A 26,280-nucleotide genomic window follows, 5' to 3' on the forward strand; every position below is an offset into this window, starting at 1 on the left:
ACCTAATATTACTTTGTTGAGAATTATTAATTTATTTTTTAATTCACAAAACTGTATACATAGATAAAATGCTTTTATTTGAATTCCGACATTCCGATTTCTAGAAATATTTCTGTGCATAGTTTTAAAATTTTATATTATCATTTAAGGAACATAATTTTATAAGGATGAAATAATTAAAATTGTCTTATCCATGGACAAATTTGATTTTTTCCCAAATACAATACTTGAGTAGACATTTCAACTTTGTACATCTGCGTAACAACTTAATTACATAAAAATAAAATAGTTCTTAGTTTGAAAGTTTGGAGCTCCACGATTTTTCGTACAATTAAAAATAAGCCTGTAAATTTACAATTTCAAATCAACTATATTTTAATGAATTTATTACAGTAAAATAAGTTCAGATTAGGTCGTCATGAGTTTATGTTTTCTTTCATGTCAAGGTACCTAGCAATTAAGTAATAACAATTTGATATAAATCCAAATTAAATGGTTGATTTTTTATTAGTTTACTTTTACAATTTTCGTTTCAACTAATCGAGAGCTGATCGTTTAGAAAAAATATAACAATTTGCATTTAACTTTCTAACTCATTTGGAATTTTTACCATCTAACATAATGTTGTGATCATAATTGAAGTCTCTATAACTTATTTTCTGATTTACTAAGTGCTTCAGTAATCTGTGTTAGTATTCTATTACAATCTTTAAAAACATATCCCTTAAGATATTTATATATATAAAAAAAAAAAAAAAATTTAGACGTAACAGTAACACAAAACAAAATTTAATTAAAAATAATTCATTGAATTGCTACAGAGACGAGACTATTTACAAAGACAAGATTTATTGATATCTACCTCAACATATGCCTAAATTTTACAAAAAAAGTCATATGCCTACCAATATATTTCTTTTTTCTTCAAGTAGATCCAAGTAATTATGCTGAGAGTACAATGGCACGCTCTAGATAATTAGAATTAGGGTTTCTCACAGCGTGATATACTACATAATATACAGTTGCAATAGCGTATTTTGCTTGTATTTTTTTTTCTCTACTCGCAGTGCTTACTTACTTTTAGTTATTTTTGTTTCATTTAAATCAATAGTTGCGTAGAAACAGTACGCGGACGTCATTGCAGACGTAGTAATAGAATTGTGAGGTGAAAATTGTTTTCGATTCATTGTAACTGCGCTATTTTTTTATAATAATATGGGAAGATCTTTTAATGAAAAAGAATTCACTCATCCAAGACTCAACTTTTTTTTATTTTTAATATTTTATATTCATATAATATAGGTACGCGTCATACGAAAAAAAGAAACAGTATTAGTCAAGCATGTGATTGCCAAACACTGCCATTGCACGATAGCACTATTTATCGCACTCAACCTTGTTTCTGATTCTTGGGACTTTTAAAAAAAGCGTGTGCGTATATATTGTACAACGATTGTATAATATTAGTTAAAACAAAAAATAGCACAGCATTTATTTCGGTACAAATTTATTTAACAACCAATATGAGTAACTGTACATTTTTTTTAAAGGTCCCATTGAAAATCTATTTTTATTCTGTATAATATTTATAACATATATAAATATATTTATAGACCAAATGGCATTTAGCTATATTACTTTTCATAATGAGTTTGTTAATTATTCAGCGCAATATTTAAAAAAAATATACAATTTCAATTACGTACAAGGAGAAAAATTTTCTATGTACTTTGTACTCGTCCAAATGCCATTTTATGTTTTGTATTATAATTCTTTGCATATTTTCTTTTATTATACGTATATTACAATGCTCAGCCTGTTGGATGGTTCTACGACATTCACGGCGTAATCGTAGGACCAACCAATAGTAGACTGTCTAAAATATGTTAAAATTGTTATTTATAGATACAAATTTAGTTTAATAAAGTTAACTAAATTGAATATAATGGATCATTACTAACGAGTTTACTTTAGCAATCAAAATTAAAGTCAAAAGTTTACCGTGACTTTTCGAAAAAAGATTCGTTGCGTTTGTATCAAATATTAATAAGAGTCGTAACCTTTATCTCACTTTTTAAATCCTACAAAAAAACATTTTATAAAACATTTAAAACGAAATCTTTTTACGAACGTCGTGGAGATATTTTTGTGAATCATTTCTCGCTTATTTATCTTCTACTTTGCACACAAAAATTATAAATAATCATCGAGTTAAGCTTTGAGAAACGAAAACAAATGTTATAACAATAAGCATATAACTGTGTTAAAATTTTTTCAAGGTTCAAGCTCAGTTTTAAATAAGGAACGTCGAAATGGGCTTCAGGATCGATTTACCATACTTACTTGAGAGCAGACACAACAGAACACTTTCATTCTCATTAGCCCAGCATTGCTCTGTCGTGGATTTAATTTGCATTTTTTTCTTTACTGCGACTGGTTAAATTTGATAATTTACAATACGTACAATAAAAGTCCCCACATGTGGATGAAAGAAAAGTGTTTACACTCTCTTGTAAGTACCACTAACAGAAAAAGGAAAACTAAAGTACTCCACTGGAATTTCACTGCACTGGCACATTGTTTTGCATTTTTCTTTCTTTTCCTACGATGTATAATTGTTTCTCACAGCTAATTTTCATCTCCATGTGAATGATCAAAACTATAAAGTTTACACATGAACAGACGTGTCTACTGCCGTGGCATTCTTCTGACTGCTTTTTTAATTTTTCTCGCAGGTGGAGCACTAAAAAATATTAGAAATTCTATCATTATTTTATGTTGTCTCGAACGATCCAAGATTTTTCAAAAACAAAATAACTTTACTTACCTCGAACCGCTACCTGTCGTAAAATTGAACGTAGAATTAGGGTCAAAAGTTGGAGGTGCGCTTCCAACAGGTGCATTGAAATTAAACGTACCAGTTGTCGGGGCAGTGGCCTAAAAACAAAATATTTCATCAGCCCACAAACCTTTGTATTACCTTTAATACCGAAAGGTAAGATTATTTCTACTTACACTCCCGAAACTGAAGCTACCAGGTACGCTTGTACTACCAAAATTGAAACCACTAGTAGAAGGCGTTGGAGCGTTTGGTACAACTGCGGGAGAATTGAACAACGGTGCGGGCGTATTAGCTCCACCAAAGGTTGAAGTCGCAGGCTTTGGCGCGTTGAAAGTAAAGTTTGGCGTAGCAGCTGGCGTGGCGCTGAAGGTTGACGATCCACCAAAGCTACCATTGTTTACGGAACTATTGCTTGCTGCACCGAAAGTGAAAATACCCTTTTGATCATTGTTGGTAGTGTTATCATTACTGGTAACTGTTGCGTTTGAGCCTGCACTGAAATTGAAGCCACCCGTTGTTGAAGCCGGTGTTTTCGAGGACTGTCCAAATGTGAATATGCCTAGAGAAAAAAATTAATTATTGAAAATTCGTCAAATACAAATAGTTTTATCGAATGCAGACGTAGAGAAAATTTTTTTACCCGAAGTAGCTGAAGCAGCTGTCGTAGTTTCCAACGGCTTTGTCGTGCTGAAGAGATTTGGTGTCGCACTAGACCCGGATCCACTGCCGAATGTACTCGAACTCGATCCAAACGGTGAAGAATTTGGTGTTATGGTTCCAAATATCGACGTCTCAGTTGCTGGTTTGTTTTCTGTCAATGTGGTACCGAATTTTGGTGTTTTCGGGTTAGTTTCACTGAAACTTGGTGCAGTTTTGTTATCTGGGACACCGAATATCGATTTGCTTTCAGTTGAGCTAGTGCTAGCTGCTGGTCCAGGAGTTGCGTTGGTGCCACCAAAAATAGATACAGTTGTTTGGTTCCTAATTTTGATGTTCAACGAAAGTAATTAATATCATGATTGTGAAAAAGAGATTTGTTAAAAACAAATTTTATGAAAAACTTACGTTTGTCCAAAAGTTGAAACAGCAGGGCTTCCGAATGTCAGAACAGCAGTTTTATTTTCGGCCTGCTGAGATGTTGAAGGTGCTGGGACTGCTGCTGTTGTTGTTTCAACAGGTTTACCAAATGAAAATACTGGTAACGAAGGTGTTGTGGTAGTAGGAACAGTTTTGCCAGACTGTACTCCAAATGTGAATGGTGAGGGGTTTTCTTTGCTTAAGTTACTACCAAAAGAGAAGTTGGCAGTGGTTTGTGATGTTTCGGTTGTCGATTTTGATGCTTCACTTTCTGAAACAACTGGTTTAGGAGTTGTTTCAACTTTGGACTGGAAGCTGGAAGCAGGCTTAGATGAGCCAAAAACAGTATCACTAGCCACTGGTGTTTCACTTGCTGGTTTCGACTTGTCATCGCTAGCTGTATCTTTGTTAGATTGTGGAGCCGTCGCAGCTGTTATGCCAAACGTGAATACAGCCGAGGAAGCGGGCTTCGGTTCGTCCTTGTCCTTTTTTTCTTCGTTTTTTTTGTCAGTGCTTGTGCTTATCGGTGATCCAAACACAAAGCCACCAGTGGGTAGTTTTATATCTGTCTTGGCTGGTGCTCCGAATGAAAACGTTGCCGTGGACGCCACTGACTTGCCCTCCTCTTGACTATCTTTTGTTGTTGGCTTGGCACCAAACTGGAACGTCGCTGCACTGCCCACCGAGTCACTGCTTGGTTTAAAAACAAAACCACCTGCGACGCTCTGCATAGAGTTACTATTGGCAGGCTTATTTTTCTCAGTCACAGCACTTGGTACACCAAAACTGAAATTCGTGGCCGATGCAGACGAAGTGCTGCTGGTGCTGCTTCCAAACGTAAAACCGTTCGTCTTTGACGAACTCTTTAGAGCTGCGTTATCAGATTTGGTTGAAACTTCGTCAGCTTTGTCAATGCCAAACTTAAAGCTCGATGTGCTTGCTGGCTTATCACATTTGAATTGAAGTTTTGGAGTAGTCTCGGCAGCACCACCAGTTTTGGGAGTCTCGCAAGCAACGCACTTGACCGTGTCTGGTTTGTTATTAAGCATGCAAGCATCACATATCCAGGATCCCTCAGGATTTTTAAACGTGTCTCCAAAACTATTTGCTGTCGTAAACACCCCAGACGACGATGATGACAAGGCTGATGAATTGCTGGACATGACTGCACCAGGTTTCTGTGTCCCACAAGCTGCACACTTTGCAGCATCCGATTTATTGTTAATCATACAAATTTCACAGGTCCAAGAGTTTTCGGGTTTCTTGAACTTATCGCCAAAGCCCGTGGAGAACGATGTTGACGTCGATATTGTGCTTCCCATGGTGTTCTTAGGACTCGTACTTATACTTCCAGGCTTAGCTGTGTTGCAACACGGACAAGTGGTTGCATTTTGAGTATTTTGTACCATACAACAAGGACATTCCCACGAGCTCTTGTCTACCTTGAATGCATTTGAAGTTGACGATGATTTACTGCCGGATAATGTGGTCGACAATTTACTCGACTGATCATTACTAAATTTGAACATTGTTTCCGACACTGATTTATCAGGTACCGAATTAGTGGAATTTAGAGTAGGTATTTTTGTAGATTCAGACTGACTGATAGAGTCAAGTTTCCCAAAAATAATGGAGCTAGGGTTTGGAGTGACACTACTACCGTGAATTTTAGTGCTAGTTTTACGAAGTTTGTTATTTTCTACAGTCGTTATTATTTCAGGTTCTGAAAAGAAATTTTTTTTTTTTTAGTAGATAGAATTATTTGACATGCTTTGATTTTTACTCTTACGCTAAATACTTGTTTACTCTGAATGACTTAAATGTTTCTACATTTAAAAAAAAAATTAATTAACATAACAAGACTTACCATCAGAATCATCATCGATACAAATGACATCATCACTCGAAACTTTTAATTTAGAGCTCTTGCAAGCTACACAGTGCGTTTCTTTGCTGTTGTTTTTTATCAAACACTCGTTGCACTCCCAAACGTCTAATGTATCACTGATAGTAATCGTCGAAGACGACGACGAAGTTTTTGAAAAGTAGTCCATCACACTACCTGTCTTCAATTCACTTGCAACTTTTGGTCCTTTAGGTTCTGCCTCGTCTTGTGCTTTGATTTTATCTTTGGGTTTCACAGGAGATTTAGATGAACCACTCCATACAAAGTTAGGCATAGAGTCTTGAGTGCATATTGAATCGTTTGAGTCTACGCTTAATGTTTTTGACAACTCCATTGACTCATTTAACGTGGATGATACTTTACTTGGTGAAATAGGTCTGCTAAATACGAAGTTGCTGAAGGACTTTAAATTATTTTCCTCATTAGGTAATTTTATCGGACTAGCAAATTTAAAAGAGTCGTCCTTGTTTGCACTGGGAGTTTGTTGTTTATCTGACGAAGCAGCAGAAAAAGGTTTTGGCAAAGATGTATCAAAACGAGGAAGATTCGATATTGGTAAAACTATGGCTGGAAGATTAACAGGTTCAACTGTATCTTCTTCTTCAATATTTTTCCTAGCTTTCAATGAATTTTTTGGACGTTTTGGTTCTTCTTCCTCTTCCGACCTGGAAATAAAATTTTCCATTACTTACTGGATTACTTTGGAACTAAACATAGTTAAATCACCGATTTCAAAGTTTATCAGCTCATACCTAATGTGATATTTCTCTGGAATCGGCGTGTGTGGCGTAGAAATATTTCTCGCGTTGGCGATTTTTCTGGCATTCATTGTTGTATTTTGAAGTCTTTGGCGTCTGCGCAACCGTAATAAATCTGGTCTTGTTGGGATCACTAGCTCACGTGCCAAGTGCCTAAAGCCCACACGCGGTAAATTGTCTTCATGTTGTCTTTTCCGACTCGCATTTAACGTCATTTGACTCAGCAAGGAACTATTACTGGTACTTCGATTGCTACCCATCACGTCCCTTACAGGGATTTTCTTTGCGTCTGAAATTGGCGACGAAAACTGTTCGATCGTCTCGAGAATGCGTCGAGCTGTCGTGCTCATACCCGAAAGATCGCTTTTTGATGCCTCATTAGATGTGTTAACTTCAACGCTTGTACGGGTCGGTGGCCTCAGCTATAGCAAAATTTAATTAACAAAAATAATTAAGAATTAACTTTTAAAAACTGTAATATTACATTGATGCTTACTTGCGATGGTTCGGATACGACGCTGTTGCTTCTGTATAAATTTGCTGCATTTGCACCTCCAAACATTGTGTTACCCATATAAAAGGGAGAAGACAATGATGACGATCTTTCTAATGCTGAACTGTTAACCAAAGACGGATTGAAACTTGGTTGCCTTTTTGCTAACGTATCTCTTGAAATACCATCTAATAATAATGATCTCGATGATGGTAAAAAACTTGCTGTAAAAAAATGCATCATCAATTTCACACATGAAACAAAATACTTTGAAATTGACAATCAAGCTATTGTTAGATTAAAACAAAAATACACGTACATAAATCGAATTTTTCATTTGTATATCTTCTTTTGCCGAAAGGTGAATGATAATTTATACCAGATTGTCCGTCTTGTTGGCCATTTTGTGGAATTAACGAGCTGCACCCACTCGTACTTTCGCTTGTTTCTGAATTATCATCTGCTCCATTGGTGGCAGCATTATTTTCTTCAGTCATCAACATGTTTAGTGCTGACCTTGATTCAGACGATTTGTTCGTTCGAACGGGAAATGCTGGTGTTGATGATACTAAACGTGGCACTTTATCAAACGAAGCTGCTGTAGGTTCTAAAAAATCTTGAGTCTGAAACGGGAAAAAATTAAGTTACCATGAGATTAAATTTTGCTTGCCATTATTATCAACAAAATTAGCTGCAACTCACAGTATCATTGTGATTTGAAAAAAGATCTTTGGATTCGACTTGAGTCGATACTTTTCTGTCTCGAGATTTTATTGCAAATGTTCCTGGAGGATGTATTACATCCATTCGTATACGAGCGCGTTTCGCTGGTGGTTGATGAAATTGTTTTTCCTCGTAACTCTCGCTTTGAGAATTTTCTGCTTCCATGTTTTGAGACTCTTTTTCATCTTGTGAAGTGTTGATCCATTTACTGATCCATGAGTTTTGTGGTATAAAATCTGAAACTTTTGATGTGACCTTTTTGATAAACGACTGAAAAAAAGGAGAAATTTTAAATGTTAAAGATGTATAGTTCCAAGTTTGAAAATGAATAACTACTTCTACTACTCGATTAGATAAAAATCTGAAATACTTAGTTTAAAATGCGTGGATGCTAGCTTAGTGAAAGATATTAAATAACGTAGTGTCTATTTGCACCATATTATCTACATACCTAAAAATTAGTATTTGACCCAAATACAAATTTCGTTTCTAAGTTTACGTTTATTATTATGTTTTACAGATGAAACAGACTTGTGCATGACATGACACTTCTATGCAGGCATAAGTACGCACGTTTATTATTTACGTGCATTACTTACATAAACGTTTTTCTCCTAATTTGTAAATTATTTTTAAGGCCCACATCTAAACATTTCAATATAGACAAGTAAAACTAAGCTCATAATAGGAGTAGTTCTAAAAAAACTCGTCGCAAAACAAAAACTAAGTTAAATTATAAGTACGGAGTCACTCAAAGTTGAATACCTATAATCACAATACGTCACCCTCTGCACACACTTCCAAAAATATATAGGTAGATGGGTGCTTTACGATGACGATTACTACGACTCCTATACACGATCCACGAGGTGGGGATTGAGGTTATAAAATCCTTCACCCTTGCACTTTTCTACATATTTTACACACGGAAAAAATCATTTTAAACGAGTTCATGTACCTGCACGTATGATTAAACAAAAAAAGAAACGATGCATTTGGGTTTAGCACCGCGTAAAAGAACTTGTAGGCTGTACCTACAGCCTGACCAAGGCAAGAGAGAAAAGGCGGGAGGACTTGGTTGGAGGTCTATCATCCATGCTATGTCTAAATAATTTTCTAACGTGACAACACTCACATTGTTGGGTTCGTAGGGCTTCGATCTGACGGATGCTCGTCGAGGAGTATTAACAGTAGCCGAGGTCCCCAAAGACTGATTGTTCGGACAGCTAGGGTTGATACCGTCATTGCTACTGCTACTTTCATCGCTACCATTGCCGTCACCTGCACGTCCCTTGGCCATTACGTACGTTGTATGCTCTCAATTGCTGTCGCTTGAACTTGAAGATGATTTACAAGAATACAAACAGCCCACAGAGCCGAAAAAGCCTAAGATCAACTTTCCTTTCTTATCTAATTTTGTGAGGTAAACACGCGTGTGCTTCACAGATCACACATCACAGCACACCAGCACTATACAGAACAGAACAGAACAGAGTACCTATAGCATAGCACCACCAGCAGCAGTCAATTTCACCCTGACTCACGCAAGTTAAGTACGCAAGTATACGCAACCAGACGCAACAAATACACACGCGCGCGCGTACTCGTTTTGTAATTCGTAATTTCGTATATTCTCGCGTTAGCACGTTCGCAGCTTTGCAGGAGTTCACACTTCGCGTGGGTAAGTTATAATGTAGAGTGAGGATGATATACTGTGCATACGCATACGGTCTTACAACTTACAACTTATGGTTCACGGTCTATAATAATAGGTACACTACTCTACGTTGTCTGACGGTGTGACGTGTGACTGTGTAAGTGTGAGGTGTGTGCGAGCAACGAGCTACGATACGAGGGCCCAGCGAGCACTGCGAGCAGCGAGGCGATACGAGGATGAGTGCGATGATAGGTTAAAAAACACTGCCCCACCACCACCCTATCTCTTGTCTTTTGCTTATTCTTGTCATTTCACGCATGAGGATTGAGGTCTACTTGTAGTTATTCAAGATGAATTTAGGAGTTCGGAGTCTCGAGGTAGTTTCGCAAGTTTGAAGCTGTCATCAGACGTCAGAAGTAGTTTTAACAGTCTTAAGTCCTCAATGCACATCCAGTCCTCAGCTACTAACGTCTTTTAAAGTAGTTGAATCTTTGGATACTTGTTTCCTTGTCTTGATTCTATTCATGCAAGTATAGGTCAGGCAGTACCTACATGATATTGTGTGATGAGTATTTAATTGAGTAATCAAATTAGTTCTAAACTGGTTCTAACTTCTAAGTACTCTACAATTAATGAACATCAGGAGTACCTATCAGGACTCATAAATAAAGATGATAGAACGCCAGGGGTGTGTTCCAGTAACGCTCTCCAACTTACCGACAACTTAATTATGTCTTACGATATCTTGCGTCATGTTGAAGTTGTCGGTAAGTTGTCGGAGAGCGTTACTGGAACACACGGCAGAGCGCCTAGTGCTCTATATGAGAATTATATAGATACTCCCCCAGACCCCCGCCCACATAAGTTCGCTTCCATATAATTTGCGCAAATGCTGGCAGCAAACATAGCCTCTGATTTTATCATCATTCTGGTGAAGAGAGACGTGAAGTTATAGATTCGTTCACCTTACAATCCAGGGACGGTCGGGGACAGTCTGGGCGAGTCGGAGACGAAAGTGAACAAGTGCTCAAGTTAGGTTAATGCTGTATGTAAACAATAGTTTGTAAATAAAGAAGTGCAAATACAAACAAGTTTGTTTACTTTTTGCAATAACCTCACCTAACGTGTACAACTGCGCATCGCGTACGGTCAGGGACGATCGCGGACGATCGGAGAAGAGTCACTTTCGCAGCGATGGGATATAGTTCCGGCCAGATTTGGGAATTCTCTAGGACCCAACCTCTCTGACGTGGGAAATCACTAGATCAAAAAAAAATTAGTACCAAAGGTGACGCGCGAGATTCAAATAAGGTCCAATAACACAAGCATCCATCACCTGATGACCCGGGGCGCTTACTGGCCACTCTTTTACATAAATAATTATTAATAAATAACACAAGCGCCTATCACCTATTGACCCAGGGCGCTTACTGGCCACTCTTTTACATAAATAATTATTAATAAATAACACAAGCGCCTATCACCTATTGACCCAGGGCGCCTACTGGCCACTCTTTTAAATAAATAATTATTAATAACACCAGCGCCTTTCACCTTTTGACCCGGGGCGCTTACTGGCCACTCTGTTGAATAAATAATTATTAAAAACACAAGCGCCTATCACCTTTTGACCCGGGGCGCTTACTGGCAACTCTGTTGAATAAATTATTATTAGTAAATAACACAAGCGCCTGTCACCTGATGACCCACGGCGCTTACTAACCACTCTTTTACATAAATAATTATTAATAAATAACACAAGCGCCTATCACCTATTAACCCGGGGCGCCTACTGGCCACTCTTTTAAATAAATAATTATTAATAACACAAGCGCCTATCACCTATTAACCCGGGGCGCCTACTGGCCACTCTTTTAAATAAATAATTATTAATAACACAAGCGCCTATCACCTAATGACCCGGGGCGCTTACTGGCCACTCTTTTAAATAAACAATCATTAATAAATAACACAAGCGCCTATCACCTGATGACCCGGGGCGCTTACTGGCCACTCTTTTAAATAAATAATTATTAATAACACAAGCGCTTATCACCTAAATACCCGGGGCGCTTACTGGCCACTCTTTTAAATAAATAATTATTAATAACACAAGCGCTTATCACCTAAATACCCGGGGCGCTTACTGGCCACTCTGTTAAATAAATAATTATTAATAAATAACACAAGCGCCTATCACCTGATGACCCAGGGCGCTTCCTGGCAAAACTGTTAAATAAATAATTATTAATTAATAACACAAGCGCCTATCACCGTATTACCTGGGGCGCTAATTGCAAATCTAGTAAATAAATAATTATTCATAAGTATGTCAAGCACCTTCTTCCTGAGGATCCAGGACACTTGTTTGCAACACTAATAAATGATAAAAAGTTGATCGATAACATATTAATTATATCACAATTTTGATTGCCTATCTAGTACGACAAAGATCTTTTTAATTGGCGCTCTTGTAATTACTTGATAATTTATTATTCAATAGTAGCTAGTAAGCGCCCCGGGTCATTAGGTGATAGGCGCTTGTGTTATTATTAATTGATTATTTAACAGAGTGGCCAGTAAGCGCCCCGGGTCATTGGGTTATAGGCGCTTGTGTTATTTATTAATAATTGTTTATTTAAAAGAGTGGCCAGTAAGCGCCCCGGGTCATCAGGTGATAGGCGCTTGTGTTACTAATAATTATTTATTTAAAAGAGTGGCCAGTAAGCACCCCGGGTTATTAGGTGATAGGCGCTTGTGTTATTTACTAATAATTATTTATTTGACAGAGTGGCCAGTAAGCGCCCCGGGTCATTAGGTGATAAGCGCTTGTGTTATTATTAATTATTTATTTAACAGAGTGGCCAGTAAGCGCCCCGTGTCAATAGGTGATAGGCGCTTGTGTTATTAATAATTATTTATTCAACAGAGTTGCCAGCAAGCGCCCCGGGTTATTAGGTGATAGGCGCTTGTGTTACTAATAATTATTTATTTAAAAGAGTGGCCAGTAGGCGCCCTGGGTCAATAGGTGATAGGCGCTTGTGTTATTTATTAATAATTATTTATGTAAAAGAGTGGCCAGTAAGCACCCCGGGTTATTAGGTGATAGGCGCTTGTGTTATTTACTAATAATTATTTATTTGACAGAGTGGCCAGTAAGCGCCCCGGGTCATTAGGTGATAAGCGCTTGTGTTATTATTAATTATTTATTTAACAGAGTGGCCAGTAAGCGCCCCGGGTCATTAGGTGATAGGCGCTTGTGTTATTATTAATTGATTATTTAACAGAGTGGCCAGTAAGCGCCCCGGGTCATTGGGTTATAGGCGCTTGTGTTATTTATTAATAATTGTTTATTTAAAAGAGTGGCCAGTAAGCGCCCCGGGTCATCAGGTGATAGGCGCTTGTGTTACTAATAATTATTTATTTAAAAGAGTGGCCAGTAAGCACCCCGGGTTATTAGGTGATAGGCGCTTGTGTTATTTACTAATAATTATTTATTTGACAGAGTGGCCAGTAAGCGCCCCGGGTCATTAGGTGATAAGCGCTTGTGTTATTATTAATTATTTATTTAACAGAGTGGCCAGTAAGCGCCCCGTGTCAATAGGTGATAGGCGCTTGTGTTATTAATAATTATTTATTCAACAGAGTTGCCAGCAAGCGCCCCGGGTTATTAGGTGATAGGCGCTTGTGTTACTAATAATTATTTATTTAAAAGAGTGGCCAGTAGGCGCCCTGGGTCAATAGGTGATAGGCGCTTGTGTTATTTATTAATAATTATTTATGTAAAAGAGTGGCCAGTAAGCGCCCCGGGTCATCAGGTGATGGATGCTTGTGTTATTGGACCTTATTTGAATCTCGCGCGTCACCTTTGGTACTAATTTTTTTTTGATCTAGTGATTTCCCACGTCAGAGAGGTTGGGTCCTAGAGAATTCCCAAATCTGGCCGGAACTATATCCCATCGCTGCACTTTCGTCTCCGACTCGCCCACACTGTCCCCGACCGTCCCTGGATTGTAAGGTGAACGAATCTTATGAGGCTCTTTTACCGTCAAGCTTGAATCAGATGGCGCCAGGGCACGTCGCGGCTGTCATACTTACACACCGTCAAATTTACAGTTGTGTATTGTGTTCGTGAGCCTATCTGTGTAATGAGCAAAGCAGAAGACATAACCTTTGTAAATGATTGCTGTTGTTTGCAGACAATTTTTGTTTGCATTTACGTTTAAAGATAGTAGGAAAAATGAAGTGCAGTGTAATATCCTGCGATAAAAAAGTGAAATTTAAATTTCCTTCTGATAGTGTGATAAAAAAAAATAAGTGGCTCGAAGCAATTGGGAGACCAACATTTTTGCCGCTCCCATGTCATGGCTTACCTGTCCACGAGTTCTGCTTTTCTTTCACTGACTCTTGCTCCTTTCCCTTTTAAAAGCTTTTTCAATTCTGAAACTTTTAAGCTCCCATAATATTATTTCTTGTCTTCCTTATTCATTTCAAAATTTCAAATATTGCGCTTTACCACTACACTTTAATTTCCTATGTACATACAATACTGAAAAGTAATGTTGTGTGAGTGAGACGGCCATGACAGCCGCGACGTGCCCTGGCGCCATCTGATTCAAGCTTGACGGTAAAAGAGCCTCATAATTGATTACATGGCTGGGTCCGTACCATATAACTATTTTTCTGTACATCGGCCTATGTTATAACATAGGCCTGTAAAGCAAAAAAAAGTTATATGGTACGGCCCCTGAATGGCTCAGTAGAGTATAGTAATAAGTATATATATAGAATGATTATTTCGATCAGCGCCATCTAGCGTTGCGGATTTCTGAACTAAAAAGTGGCCCTAAAATTCTGAACGAGAGCTTAAGGGTGCCTGTACATGGGCGTCTTAATGTCTTAAGACTGTAAGCCAAACCTTATGGCGGGTGATTCAATTCAAACTGACGTTAACTGAATATTGATAAAATTTGTTTTAAACAAGATAATAGGCATCCTGTTCATAACAAAACTATGTTACGTGATTGCATTATGATATTGGAAAGATATTTAGCCACCAAAACTAAAAAAAATTTTGTTAACGCTGAGTCGTTCAAAAGAGAGGTTATGTTGACAAAATTATTGTATTGACATGAATTGTAGAAACTTTTCAATTGATGCCTTAAAAAACGTTCTAACTTTATAATGTAATCAGGTTACATAGTTTTATTATGAATAAAGTGTCTATTTCCTTGTTTATAACAAATTATATCGGTATTCAGTTAACATCAGTTTGAATGAATCACCCGCCATAGGTGTGGCTTACAGTCTTAAGACTGTAAGACGCCCATGTACAGGCACCCTTAGGCAGTTTAGGCTCTAGAGCCATTTACTTAATCAGTTATAAACCAGCCGCAACTATGACGTAATTTTAATAAACATAAATCTGTACAAAAAAATTTTAAGCCCACTTTATGTTACAGATTCTTTAATAAAACAATATTTAATTTATACTACAGTAGAATATTCATGTAGATTTCATTCATCGAACATTCAACGGGAAAAATAATGTATTTAACAGTTTTGTCTCATATTCTTAATGGTGTTGTACTGATGTATCATCTTCAGACTTATATTGACATTAACGGAGAGCAGACAATTTTTTTACGCTTCAATAAAAAATAAAGTAGTAAATAAAAAAAAATAAATAAAAAAGCTGAAAGAAGTGCATTGAACCCAAGAACTTCAGGTTCGAAAGCAAAAGTTATACCGCAGAGCCATCGACTAAGTATACGGAACAATTGGGAAATATTGTCAAATTTACTTAGGGGCCCCTGCATAAGCTTTTGATATGCATGTTGAAAAAAATGAATGTACAATTTTTTGTTATGGTTTCATTATCGATATTTTGTTAATTTATTGTAGTTTAAACGTGTTTCCAGTAGTTTCGCATCGAAAATCAGTAATATATATGATACTGATAAATATAGGCATTATCGTGCTGCTCGGAAGGTAATAGTTATCGACACTAACGCTGCCTGCCTTGTGGGGGGCATAACTAAAATATAAAGAGAAAATACTGACACTGCGGACGCGAAAACGGCCGATCTGGCTCTGGCCTTTTCTATGCAAGAAGAGTATATTCTATATTCTCTGCTTATACCTTTAATCTCCTATCCCTATGGGAATCTGGATATTCTGAATACAGCCTCAGTTGATCGGCAAACTGTAGAAACGTAAAAGTTCTCGAGTGACGACGCTATTGTATTTTACTTAAAATAATTGAAGTATTTAAGTTTATTTATACAATTTGGCTCTCGTTTGCACGTAAATATAATTTTTTTATTTTTAAAGGAGTGCTTTTCTTATGTACACATCGTTGTAAAAATCCTGCGTAATACATAACAAGATGTAAGCTACACAATAGCAAAAAACAATCTAAATGTACTACAAAAACATTCTATAGATATCAGGTATCTAGGAGTAATAGTGAGGGAGTTAAGAAGAAAAACTACCTGTGACATCTGATATCCTGATGATGTCTGATGTCCACATAAGTGACAGATATGGGCCTTTAGTGGGCTTAACCTCAAACTTGTGAAAAAAATCGTTTATTTAACAATTATAAATTTTGAGAAAATTATGTTTAACATATCGGTAAACTTAGATACCTTGTATGAGGAACGAATAGTTGAATAATTACCAGAAATTGATTTGATTTTTGCTACTACTTCTGCATATCAGATTGATCTCTATTATGGGGGACTCTGATGATGATAATGATTGTGAGTACGAGAATGAGATGAGCCTAGCCGGTTTTATGTTTGGAAACATAGATGAGAATGGCCAACTTGAGGATGACATACTCGATCCTGGTGCCAAGCGGCATCTCTCATCACTGTGTCAGCTTGGGCTTGGCTCAATGTTGCATGACATTATATCCGAAGAAACTGGCAGCAAGAAGAAAAAAAGAGAAAATAATGAGGATGATAAGAAGGAAGACGAGCAGGAAGAGGAAGAAAACAATGTAAAAAAACCAGTGGAGAATGGAGATAATCCAGAGGAAGATAACACTGACTATGTGTCCAAGAGCCCAACTGCTCAGGACTTTTCTGACATCAATGAACTTGCTGATGATTGCCATGAAGATGTTTCAGGTGAGTAGCCACGAGCGTGAGAAATTGAAGAGTTATTTGACTACTGTGCATTGTTTCATGCTTGCATTGCCTTTTCAGACAACACATCAAATTCAATGAAAAATGAAAAAGAAAGTGATTATGATGCAGATGATGAAGATTTGGAGCATAAGCAAGATAAAGAATTAATGCCTCCACCACCTGTGCCCGAAGAAAAAGACGTCCTTACTTCTGAGGAGGCTGAGGCGGCAGCCAAACGAAAACTCGAAACTCCACTTGCTTCAATGTTACCATCGAAATATGCTAACGTTGATGTGACAGAGTTGTTTCCAGACTTTCGCCCAGGTAAAGTGTTGAGATTTTCAAAGCTATTTGGCCCTGGCAAGCCTAGTAGTCTGCCTCAAGTTTGGAGAAGTGTCAAAAAAAGACGCAAAAAGAAAAGGTTTCAGGACATAAAGAGTTCCGATTCGGGATCTGATCAGGAAAATAGAAAACCAAAATTCAAGGTAACAATTGTAACATTTTGTTATTTTGTTTCAAACATTCTTTTCAAACTGAAATTTTTAGGGATGGTTCATGAATTATGGATACGATTATACCCAAGATCAGATCTGCCCGGATGATGAGGAAAAATTGTTAGAACCTGTCAAAGATACAGAAGAGATCGGTAAATCTGGGGATAATAATGAAAATGGCGATATGGAGCCAAAGGTTGCCGATTGGAGGTTTGGCCCAGCACAAATTTGGTATGATATTCTTGAAGTACCTGAAACTGGAGAGGGTTTTAACTATGGATTTAAATTAGCTGAAAAGGTATTGTATTTCAAATTATACTTGATGCTCTTGGCATGTTTATACTGATAAGTAATGTATTTCAGGATGACGAAGATAAGCCAAAAATAGAAGATTTTTCGGATGATGCCTTTCTTATGGTGTCACAATTGCACTGGGAAGATGATGTTATATGGAATGGTGATGATATGAAACATAAAGCTAGACACAAATTAAATACTAAAAATAATGCTGCTGGTTGGGTACCATCAAGTGACAACAGAACTGCTCAAGCATTCAGTCAACCTGGCAAAGGAGTATCTGTTCCTGTTGCACCAAATGTTAGACTAGCTACATCACAGATCTCTACACCTTTGCATATGCAATCTCAGAAAAATAAAATGTTAGCTATCACAGAAAATTTATTTTCATTAAAAAAAATGCTTCATTCTGTGTTATAAAAATTATCATAAATTTTTTAGGATGAATGCTAAGGGACAGCAACGTTCAGAATATCGAGATGACACTTGGTACTCAATTTTCCCTGTAGAAAACGAAGAGCTTGTTTACGGTGTATGGGAGGATGAAATTATTTGGGATGCTGAACACATGAAAAAAATTCCGAAACCCAAGATACTTACTCTTGACCCCAATGATGAGAACATTATCCTTGGCATTCCTGATGATATTGATCCTGCCCTCTTACACAAAGATAATGGACCTCAACCCAAGGTAAAGATACCTCATCCACACGTAAAGAAGAGTAAGTTACTACTTGGTAAAGCAGGAGTCATTAACGTGCTGGAGGAAGATACTCCGCCTCCGCCACCCAAGTCGCCTGACAGAGATCCATTTAACATTTCAAACGACACGTAATTAATTTTTTTTATATGTTAATAATTGAAGTGATCAAAAAGTATTAAAAAAAATTTTTTTCAACTTATTTTAGGTATTATATGCCAAGATCTTCTGAAACTACTTTAAAATTAAAAGTCAGTGGTGGCAATCTTATACAGCACAGTACTCCTGTAGTGGAACTACGAGCTCCATTCATACAAACTCATATGGGACCGATGCGACTGCGAAACTTTCATAGGCCGCCTTTGAAAAAATATAGTTATGGTACTCTATCTGCAACAGGTTTTCATGGGGTTCTACCATTAGTAAAACACATTAAGAAGAAAGCAAAAGTAATTAATGCATCTTTAAAAAATGACTCTTTAGCGTCTTATAATTTTAATGTGCCAACGAATTTTTGCTGCTATTCTAGATGAGGGAACAAGAGCGAATCGCTTCCGGCGGTGGTGACGTTTTCTTCATGAGAACAGCCGAAGATTTAACTGGCAGAGACGGTGAGCTCGTCCTCATTGAATTCTCCGAAGAGCATCCGCCTTTAATGAATCAAGTAGGCATGTGTTCGAAAGTGAAAAATTATTATAAGCGTAAAGCAGCCAAAGATCAAGGTCCACCGAAATACAAGTATGGTGAGACTGCATATGCTCACACTAGTCCTTTCCTTGGCATACTGACGCCTGGCCAAAGTATACAGACTCTTGAGAACACTATGTACAGAGCACCGATTTACGAGCATAAAGTACCCCAAACAGATTTCTTAGTTATTAGGTCGAGGTAAGTTTGTTTAAATCATAATTGAATTGTAATAGATCTTCATTAAATGCGTTTATTTTTTTTTAAATTTCCCATAGAATGCAGTATTACGTTAGAGAGGTTGATGCTCTTTTCGTTGCTGGACAGGAATGTCCTTTATACGAAGTACCTGGACCAAACTCAAAGAGAGCCAACAACTTTGTGCGAGACTTTCTTCAAGTTTTTATATATAGATTGTTTTGGAAATCGAAAGACACTCCAAGAAGAATAAAGATGGATGACATTAAAAAGGCCTTTACATCGCACAGCGAAAGTAGTATCAGAAAACGTTTGAAGTTGTGTGCCGATTTCAAGAGAACTGGTAAATACGAGCTCATAAATATCGCTTTCAAGCAGTAACTGAGAGTAAAAAATTTTTATTATTTTCATATTTTAGGGATGGACTCAAACTGGTGGGTAATTAAACCAGACTTTCGCCTTCCCACGGAAGAAGAGATTCGGGCGATGGTATCGCCAGAGCAGTGCTGTGCCTATTTCAGCATGATTGCAGCAGAGCAGAGATTAAAGGATGCTGGTTACGGTGAAAAGTCTTTGTTCACTACACAAGATGACGATGATGAAGAGATGCAACTAAAGATGGACGATGAGGTCAAGGTCGCTCCTTGGAATACTACGAGAGCATATATACAAGCTATGAAAGGCAAGTGCCTTTTGCAGTTGGCTGGGCCAGCTGATCCTACGGGATGTGGTGAGGGCTTCTCTTACGTCAGGGTACCTAATAAACCAACTATCAGCAAAGAGGAACAGGAGGCGCAGCCTAAACGTACAGTTACGGGTACTGATGCCGATTTACGCCGTCTTTCATTGAATAACGCCAAGGCTCTGTTGCGTAAATTTGGTGTGCCCGAAGAGGACATAAAAAAATTGTCTCGTTGGGAAGTTATCGACGTAGTACGTACTTTGTCAACGGAAAAGGCCAAGGCGGGTGAAGAGGGCATGACCAAGTTCTCTCGTGGTAATCGTTTCTCGATAGCAGAGCATCAAGAACGCTATAAAGAAGAATGCCAGCGTATTTTTGATTTGCAAAATCGAGTACTCGCTTCTGCTGAAGTGTTATCGACCGATGAGGGTGAGAGCTCGGAAGAAGACAGCTCTGACATCGAAGAGATGGGAAAAAATATTGAAAACATGTTGAGTAACAAAAAAACTAGTACTCAAATGAACCTTGAAAGAGAAGAGCAACAAAGGCAGGAGCTAAAGAAAATGTTTATGAACGATAATCCAGGTTTGTTGAATATTCAACGAGTCACGGGTGATTGTTTACGTTATGCAATTTATATAACTTGAAAAAAAAAATATATACATATTTTACAGGTACTCATGACGATAAAAAAGGAAAGGACAAGAAGAAGGACGATGAGGATGAAAATTCAACCTTGAACTATAATTCACAGCCGGGCCGAGTTCTCAAAATTCATCGTACTTTCCGTGACGCTGATGGTAAAGAGTTCACTCGCGTGGAGTACGTGCGCAAACCAGCAGTGATTGACATCTACCTCAAGATTCGTAACCAAAAAGACGATTCATTCATCAAGCAGTTTGTCACACCTGACGACGCTCAAAAGGAAGAAATGAAACGGGAGAAACGGCGTATTCAGGAACAACTGCGTCGTATCAAGAGAAATCAAGAGCGGGAACGAATGATGGGTGGTAGTTTGAGTGGCCTGGACCATCGATCCAATCAGCTGAATGGCGCTGCCAGCCACTTAAACAACAGCAACTCACAGAGCAGCAGCCATCAGTTCCCATCTCAAAATCTTTACGACCGAAGTGGTGCCTCGTCGCCCATTTCCTCCCTAGCGCCCGGTGGAAGCTTATCCAATACAAGTAATTTTCCCTCCTCCAACTTACTACCATTCAATTCTTCCACTTCTACTTCTAATCTTAATAAGCCTATCTCTAAACCCGATCACATGTCCTCGTCCTCTAAACGCAAAAAATCCAAATTAAAACCAGATCTGAAGCTTAAGTGCGGTGCCTGCGGTAACGTCGGCCACATGAGAACCAACAAGGCTTGTCCGCTTTATCAAAATAGCATCGGCAACATGAATCCCATGAGTGTTTCCACGAGCGAGGAGCAGGATGAGGAAATCGAGAAGCCATTTATACCCGAGGATCAGGATCTGGTCAATATTGATGGTACCAAGGTCAAATTGTCATCAAAACTTATAAAGGTACTTTGGCAACTTACACAAATTTCATGTTCTCAAGTCTATTGCGCAAATAATAAGTCAACGATGACATACATATACATATATATAAATATATATACTTGAACTTTCAGCAACACGCAGAAGAATTGAAGCGTCGCTCGCTTCAACTTAAAACGTCCAAAGATACATTCTTATCTAGAAAACGCAAGCGTCCAACGAGCGACGATCAGTGCGACTATACTAAACGTTATCAGAGACCAGCTGGCGTGAATCGACGACGTGCTGATCCACTGGTCGTCTTCTCGACGATTCTTGAAAACATACTCACCGAAATGCGAGACTTACCCGATGTTAATCCCTTTTTATATCCTGTCTCTTCGAAATCGGTGCCAGATTACTTGCGTATCGTCTCAAGGCCAATGGACTTGCAGACCATTCGTGAGAACCTGCGACAAAAGAAGTACCAGAGTCGCGCTGATTTTCTTGGTGACGTTAACCAGATCAAGGAGAACAGTTGTTTGTACAACGGACCCCAACACTCTTATACCGAAGCAGCCCAGCGATTACTTGACTTTTGTGTGAATCAAATAGCCGCGAAAGAGGAAAGATTAATGCGGCTAGAAAAAGCGATCAATCCTCTGCTTGACGACGATGATCAAGTCGCGTTATCATTTGTTCTCAACTCTTGTCTCGAGAAAGTCAAGAACATGGCTGAAGCCTCTCAGTTCCTCAAGCCTGTAAATAAAAAGCTTATCAAAAACTACTATACTGTTGTCAAGAGACCAATGGATCTCGAGACAATGACGAAGAATGTAACTGGTAAGTAAATATTTGACCATCTCTTAACACCGTTATACGCTCTTTAAAGTGTGATTAATCGATTTTTCTGATTTTTCAGACAATAATTATCACAATCGTGCAGAATTCATAGCAGACCTGCAGCTAATTCTTGACAATTGCATTCTTTTCAACGGCGACATATCTCCTTTCACCTCAAAGGCAGAAGTACTCGTCAAAGCTGCCAAAGAATTCTTAAACGACGTAAGATAAACATCGGTTTTACAAATAATAAACTACTCGATACAACCACGTAGTAAGTTTTAATGATGATTTTTTTTGTAAATTTACAAATCACAGTGTGATGGGCATTTAACGCAAATTGAAAAGAAGATCGCTCTTACGCAACAGCGAGCTTTTGAGCAAGCCGACATCGATGGGGACGCTTCATGGATCGGCGAAGGTTGCGAAGAAGAAAATTACCCGATGAACGAGTCGGAATTCCGCGAAGTAAGATCAATAATTGAAAAAAAAAACTTTGCTAATCTCCATCACACATGATAAATTTACTTTTCGCAGAGTCAAATCAGCTCGCCAGAGAATGCGTTCGGCAAATCAAGTATGGACGATTACGATTTTGTCGATGTAGAGAATGATGTGGAGGCCGAGCTTGGCAAACCGACCGCCATGAAAAAAGAAAATCTTCTTGCAGAAGGTACATCGATCGTATCATATAGTTTATTTTTATTTCAATCGTCATTCTCTCTGGATGCGTAGCGGATACACAAATTGTTTTAAATTATGTTTTTTTTTAGATTTACAATTCTCAAGCGAGGACGATGACTTTGACGAGGTGCCTTATGATGATGCGTTCGAGGCGACCGAGCTAAAACCTCTTGTGCCCGTGGAGGTACGGCCAGACGAATTACCAGCGGATGATGACAGTCAACAAGTCGCTGAGGCAATGATTCAACTTGGCAATGCCGGGTCTTATCTGGGAGAACAACCAATAATGCATCATGGTAAGCATACTTATTTCTTGCCTCATTTTTTGCATTCCGTTTTTCATTCATAATGCATTTTTTTCTTCCATTTTCAGATGAAAGCGTTGACTCTAACTACGATCCTATGGGTTTCTTGGATGCTCTCAGAGATAAAGATGGACAAAACATTCAAGTAGTGATGGAGAACAAAATTCAGATCGATGGCGTAAATACCATAGAATACGAAACGGAAAGTAGTAGAATTCAGTACGAAGTAGATAGTAGAATCCAGGAAGACCTGGCTGTATCTGAGAGCGACGAGGAGAAGCCTGTTATTAAAAACGAACTGCAATCTACGGAAGAGGATTTAGGAAGCGTATGGTTCTAAAAAAAAACATGTTGTTATCAGTTCAAACTTTGTGTTTGACAAGATTGTAAAATATTTAAATCAACGTAACTATATAAGATATTTTATGCACATGGATATTTATAGACTCGTACCACTCGTTATATTTTTTAATCCTTTCTGTAGGAAAAAAGTTTCCTCACAAGGCTTGTACATAAAATTATATATAAAAATCATCGAAATACATCGGGTTGCCGAAGATAAAGGAACAAAGTTCGCGTGTAGTTTGTAAAAAAAAAGTAATTACATTTCGGTAAAAAAAATTTGAAATTAGTTTACTAGTCAAGCGTTTAAATCAAGAAAAATAAAAATTTGTCTGAATATGACTAGAGATCAGAGATATGTCCGTACAGTTATTTCTTCTTCTTAACGTTCAATAAGAATTTTCTTCTATGCGGCATACTCCCCTTTGTCATTCTTATTCGTGACAAGCTCCACTTGGGCCTTATCGGCTCCGTTCAAACGAAATCGCCTCCACAGTCCGTATCGCACTTCCCAGTCCACGAAAAACAATTCAGGCTTGTCCCAAAGTACGTGATGCACCGCAAAGTTATTGTAACTCGAGCGCAACGGCGGATTCAGATGCGGCGCCCACTGCGCCCGTTCCATAACGATTTTGTAAACGTAAGCGTGGAAATCTTTGGCCTCGTGAATCCAACAAACGAACGATAACACCGAGATTATTATCGCGTGGATGTGATACGAGGCTTCTTTACCTGATGAAGAAAAAACAAAGGCAACAACGGCACCGTTCAAGTAACAATGATTTTACTACTGAGGTGTGTAGAGTTATGAAAAGAAAGAAGGAAGCCATCTGACCAATTAACTCCGGGTTTTTCATGACGATGTCTTGGACATTCATCATGAGACACGACATAACGGCTGCCGTGAAACCACAGGGTATCTCGGCAGCCAAGAGGCACAGGGTGCAATAGGTAGTCTCCAAGTTCAACCTGTCCTGTCGATGATTGATCAAACTCTTGGTCAAACTCTCGTGCGTCAATTCTCTGTGCAGCTTCAAAAATTTGCCGTCCTCCCTTCTAAAGCTCTTGATAGCGAGATTCACCTTCATTCCCTCGAAGAATATCTTCGGGGTGCCGAAGAGCACCCGGTTCTCCCCGCTGTCGATCATGTACTGTAGCACGCGGTTTCCCAGCAGCGAGACACACCGCTCGCTCGACGCGATCATCCCCATCAGGAGCGCGATCATCTCCGAGGTGAGGGTGTCGGCCACGGAGTAACAACCGCGGTACATCGAAGCCACGTACTCCAGGGCACTGCCGTAGTTGGCTATGACGTTCTCGTTGACGCCTGCCCGCACCGACCAGCCCGTCATACGCTGGACAACGAGTATCAGGTGGGCCCGCGACACGTTCTTCACGACGTGCCTGATACAGAGCTCCAGGCTACCTCTGAGTTGCGGGAACAACGCGTCGGCCTCGTTTTTCGGCTCCCCGTCGTGCAAGCTCCGGTCGTACAGGTTAAGAAGCCTCTCGAGAAAGGCGGTGGTCTCGCTGGTGTCGGGCCAAGGGTGGACGTCGAGCAGCTCGTACAGCACCCGGACGATCAGCTTCGTGTCGATGCTCTTGTTCGGGAATTCGATTTTGTCGCACAGCTCGTGGCAGAGGATGGCCGCTTCGGTCGGCTCGAGGCTCAGCAACTGGCAGACGACGCCGACGCAAAATCGCCGAGCGATCCAAAAGCTCTCTCCCTCTAGGGTGTCAATGACGGTCTTGGCGACGCTACCCGGGGATCTCGACGCCATGAGGAGAACTCGGAGGATGTGCTCGAGGTAGCTTTCGGCTAGCCGGTGTTTGTTTTCGCGGCTGCGCTCGGACAGGCCGGCTTCGAAGTGCAAGGAACTGCTGAAGTACTTGAGCCGGAGTTTTATCGCGCAGGATACGAGGGTGTGCGGGTCGTGGGTCGCGAGTTGGGCGTCGGTGCTCCTGCGAACGATTTCGCCGAGAAGACGCAGTTCTCGGTGGTTCGTCGACTTGAACAGCTGGGTGTCGTCGAGCCGGCCGGTGCAAGAGTCGCTCAGAAGGGCGATTTTCTCAGATAGATCCTCGTCGGTGATTGCCGCGGGGAAACAGAGCGATTGCATTGTGGGTGGGCTTTTGATATTTATTGCGGGCCTTTTTCTTCAACTTTTACCTCCACGATCCGAAACACTACACGGGTTCTTGGATTGAAAATCATTTTCCAGTGGTTATGGTCACTTGGTTTTAAGTAGGAGTTTTTTTTTTTTTTTTTAGATAATTGACAAATATCTTTTTTGCGAGTAAAATAGGGTATTCAATTGTGTAATATCTATAGAAATATGCGCAACATCATGGATCATGTATTAGACATAATATGCAATAAGTAAAATGCAGTATGTTGTTCTTTTATGGTATTTTCTATGTTTTTCATTTAAACATTGCAGTGTTGAATTTATACACCATACCAAGAAAAATAAAACAAAAACAACTTATTAGTACAACTATTGCAATTTTGTTATACTTTTATTTTATTATTAAAAATACTTTTGAGAAAAGTCTTTTGTCAATAATAAAGAATAAATGGACGTTTATAAGCAGGACTTTTTTTTTCTCAAAGTTTATAAGTTTATAACATCTACAAGTGTCCATTTACGTAGTTAGAAAATTTCAATACGTATTATTATTTAGTTATCGCAAAAATAAACATTTTTTTATTCGTTTCGATTGTATTGTTTTTTTTTCTTCTGTGCCTTTACTTTACTATTTAGAACAACAATTAAATAAATAGTAATATATTAAACAATGAATGCGTACACGTATTTGTAATAATTCAACTGATACAGAAGATCGAATCATATTATAATAGAGTAAATATTTTATGCTCCTATTTTTTATTGTGTTACAAGAGTGTATGTACTGTAAAATTTACGTGATTTTGTGTTAGTTTAGTGCCCTTGAGTAAAATATATT

General features: G+C 38.6%; 3 protein-coding genes across 5 annotated transcripts; 1 reads left to right on the forward strand and 2 right to left on the reverse strand.

Annotated features, from left to right (window-relative positions):
- Positions 1-369: 369 nt before the first annotated feature.
- On the reverse strand, positions 370-9,668 carry LOC106638696 (uncharacterized). The gene is made up of 11 exons (XM_014352006.2): positions 8,935-9,668; positions 7,779-8,069; positions 7,396-7,699; positions 7,080-7,300; positions 6,578-7,005; positions 5,787-6,490; positions 3,908-5,642; positions 3,483-3,823; positions 3,016-3,401; positions 2,828-2,937; positions 370-2,743 (listed from the first exon to the last, which is right to left on the reverse strand). The coding sequence occupies exons 1-11, from the start codon at positions 9,097-9,099 to the stop codon at positions 2,689-2,691; spliced, it is 4,740 nt and encodes a 1,579-aa protein (XP_014207492.2). The 5' UTR covers positions 9,100-9,668; the 3' UTR covers positions 370-2,688.
- Positions 9,669-15,643: 5,975 nt separating this feature from the next.
- Taf1 (TATA-box binding protein associated factor 1) lies at positions 15,644-24,029 on the forward strand. 3 transcript variants are annotated; one of them, XM_089598701.1, is made up of 17 exons: positions 15,644-16,592; positions 16,671-17,077; positions 17,139-17,384; positions 17,450-17,745; positions 17,825-18,214; positions 18,292-18,532; positions 18,613-18,971; positions 19,049-19,311; positions 19,387-20,235; positions 20,325-21,184; positions 21,295-21,982; positions 22,062-22,204; positions 22,301-22,450; positions 22,520-22,655; positions 22,756-22,962; positions 23,040-23,072; positions 23,163-24,029. In XM_089598701.1, exons 1-17 carry the CDS (start codon positions 16,193-16,195, stop codon positions 23,309-23,311), a joined length of 5,817 nt encoding a protein of 1,938 aa, XP_089454827.1. In that variant the 5' UTR covers positions 15,644-16,192; the 3' UTR covers positions 23,312-24,029. The 3 variants fall into 3 exon arrangements, with proteins under 3 accessions (XP_089454827.1, XP_089454828.1, XP_089454826.1); XM_089598702.1 differs by having other exon boundaries at positions 17,139-17,389; positions 17,437-17,745; positions 23,040-24,029; XM_089598700.1 differs by having other exon boundaries at positions 23,040-24,029.
- LOC106644208 (uncharacterized) lies at positions 23,544-25,433 on the reverse strand. The gene is made up of 2 exons (XM_014359608.2): positions 24,149-25,433; positions 23,544-24,045 (listed from the first exon to the last, which is right to left on the reverse strand). Exons 1-2 carry the CDS (start codon positions 25,431-25,433, stop codon positions 23,720-23,722), a joined length of 1,611 nt encoding a protein of 536 aa, XP_014215094.2. The 3' UTR covers positions 23,544-23,719.
- Between the last annotated feature and the right edge of the window lie 847 nt (positions 25,434-26,280).

Source organism: Copidosoma floridanum, unplaced genomic scaffold (genome assembly GCF_036245765.1).
Source record: "Copidosoma floridanum isolate Cflo_tuat_1 unplaced genomic scaffold, Cflo_Japanese_pri ptg000006l, whole genome shotgun sequence".
Taxonomy (NCBI): Eukaryota; Metazoa; Arthropoda; class Insecta; order Hymenoptera; family Encyrtidae; genus Copidosoma; species Copidosoma floridanum.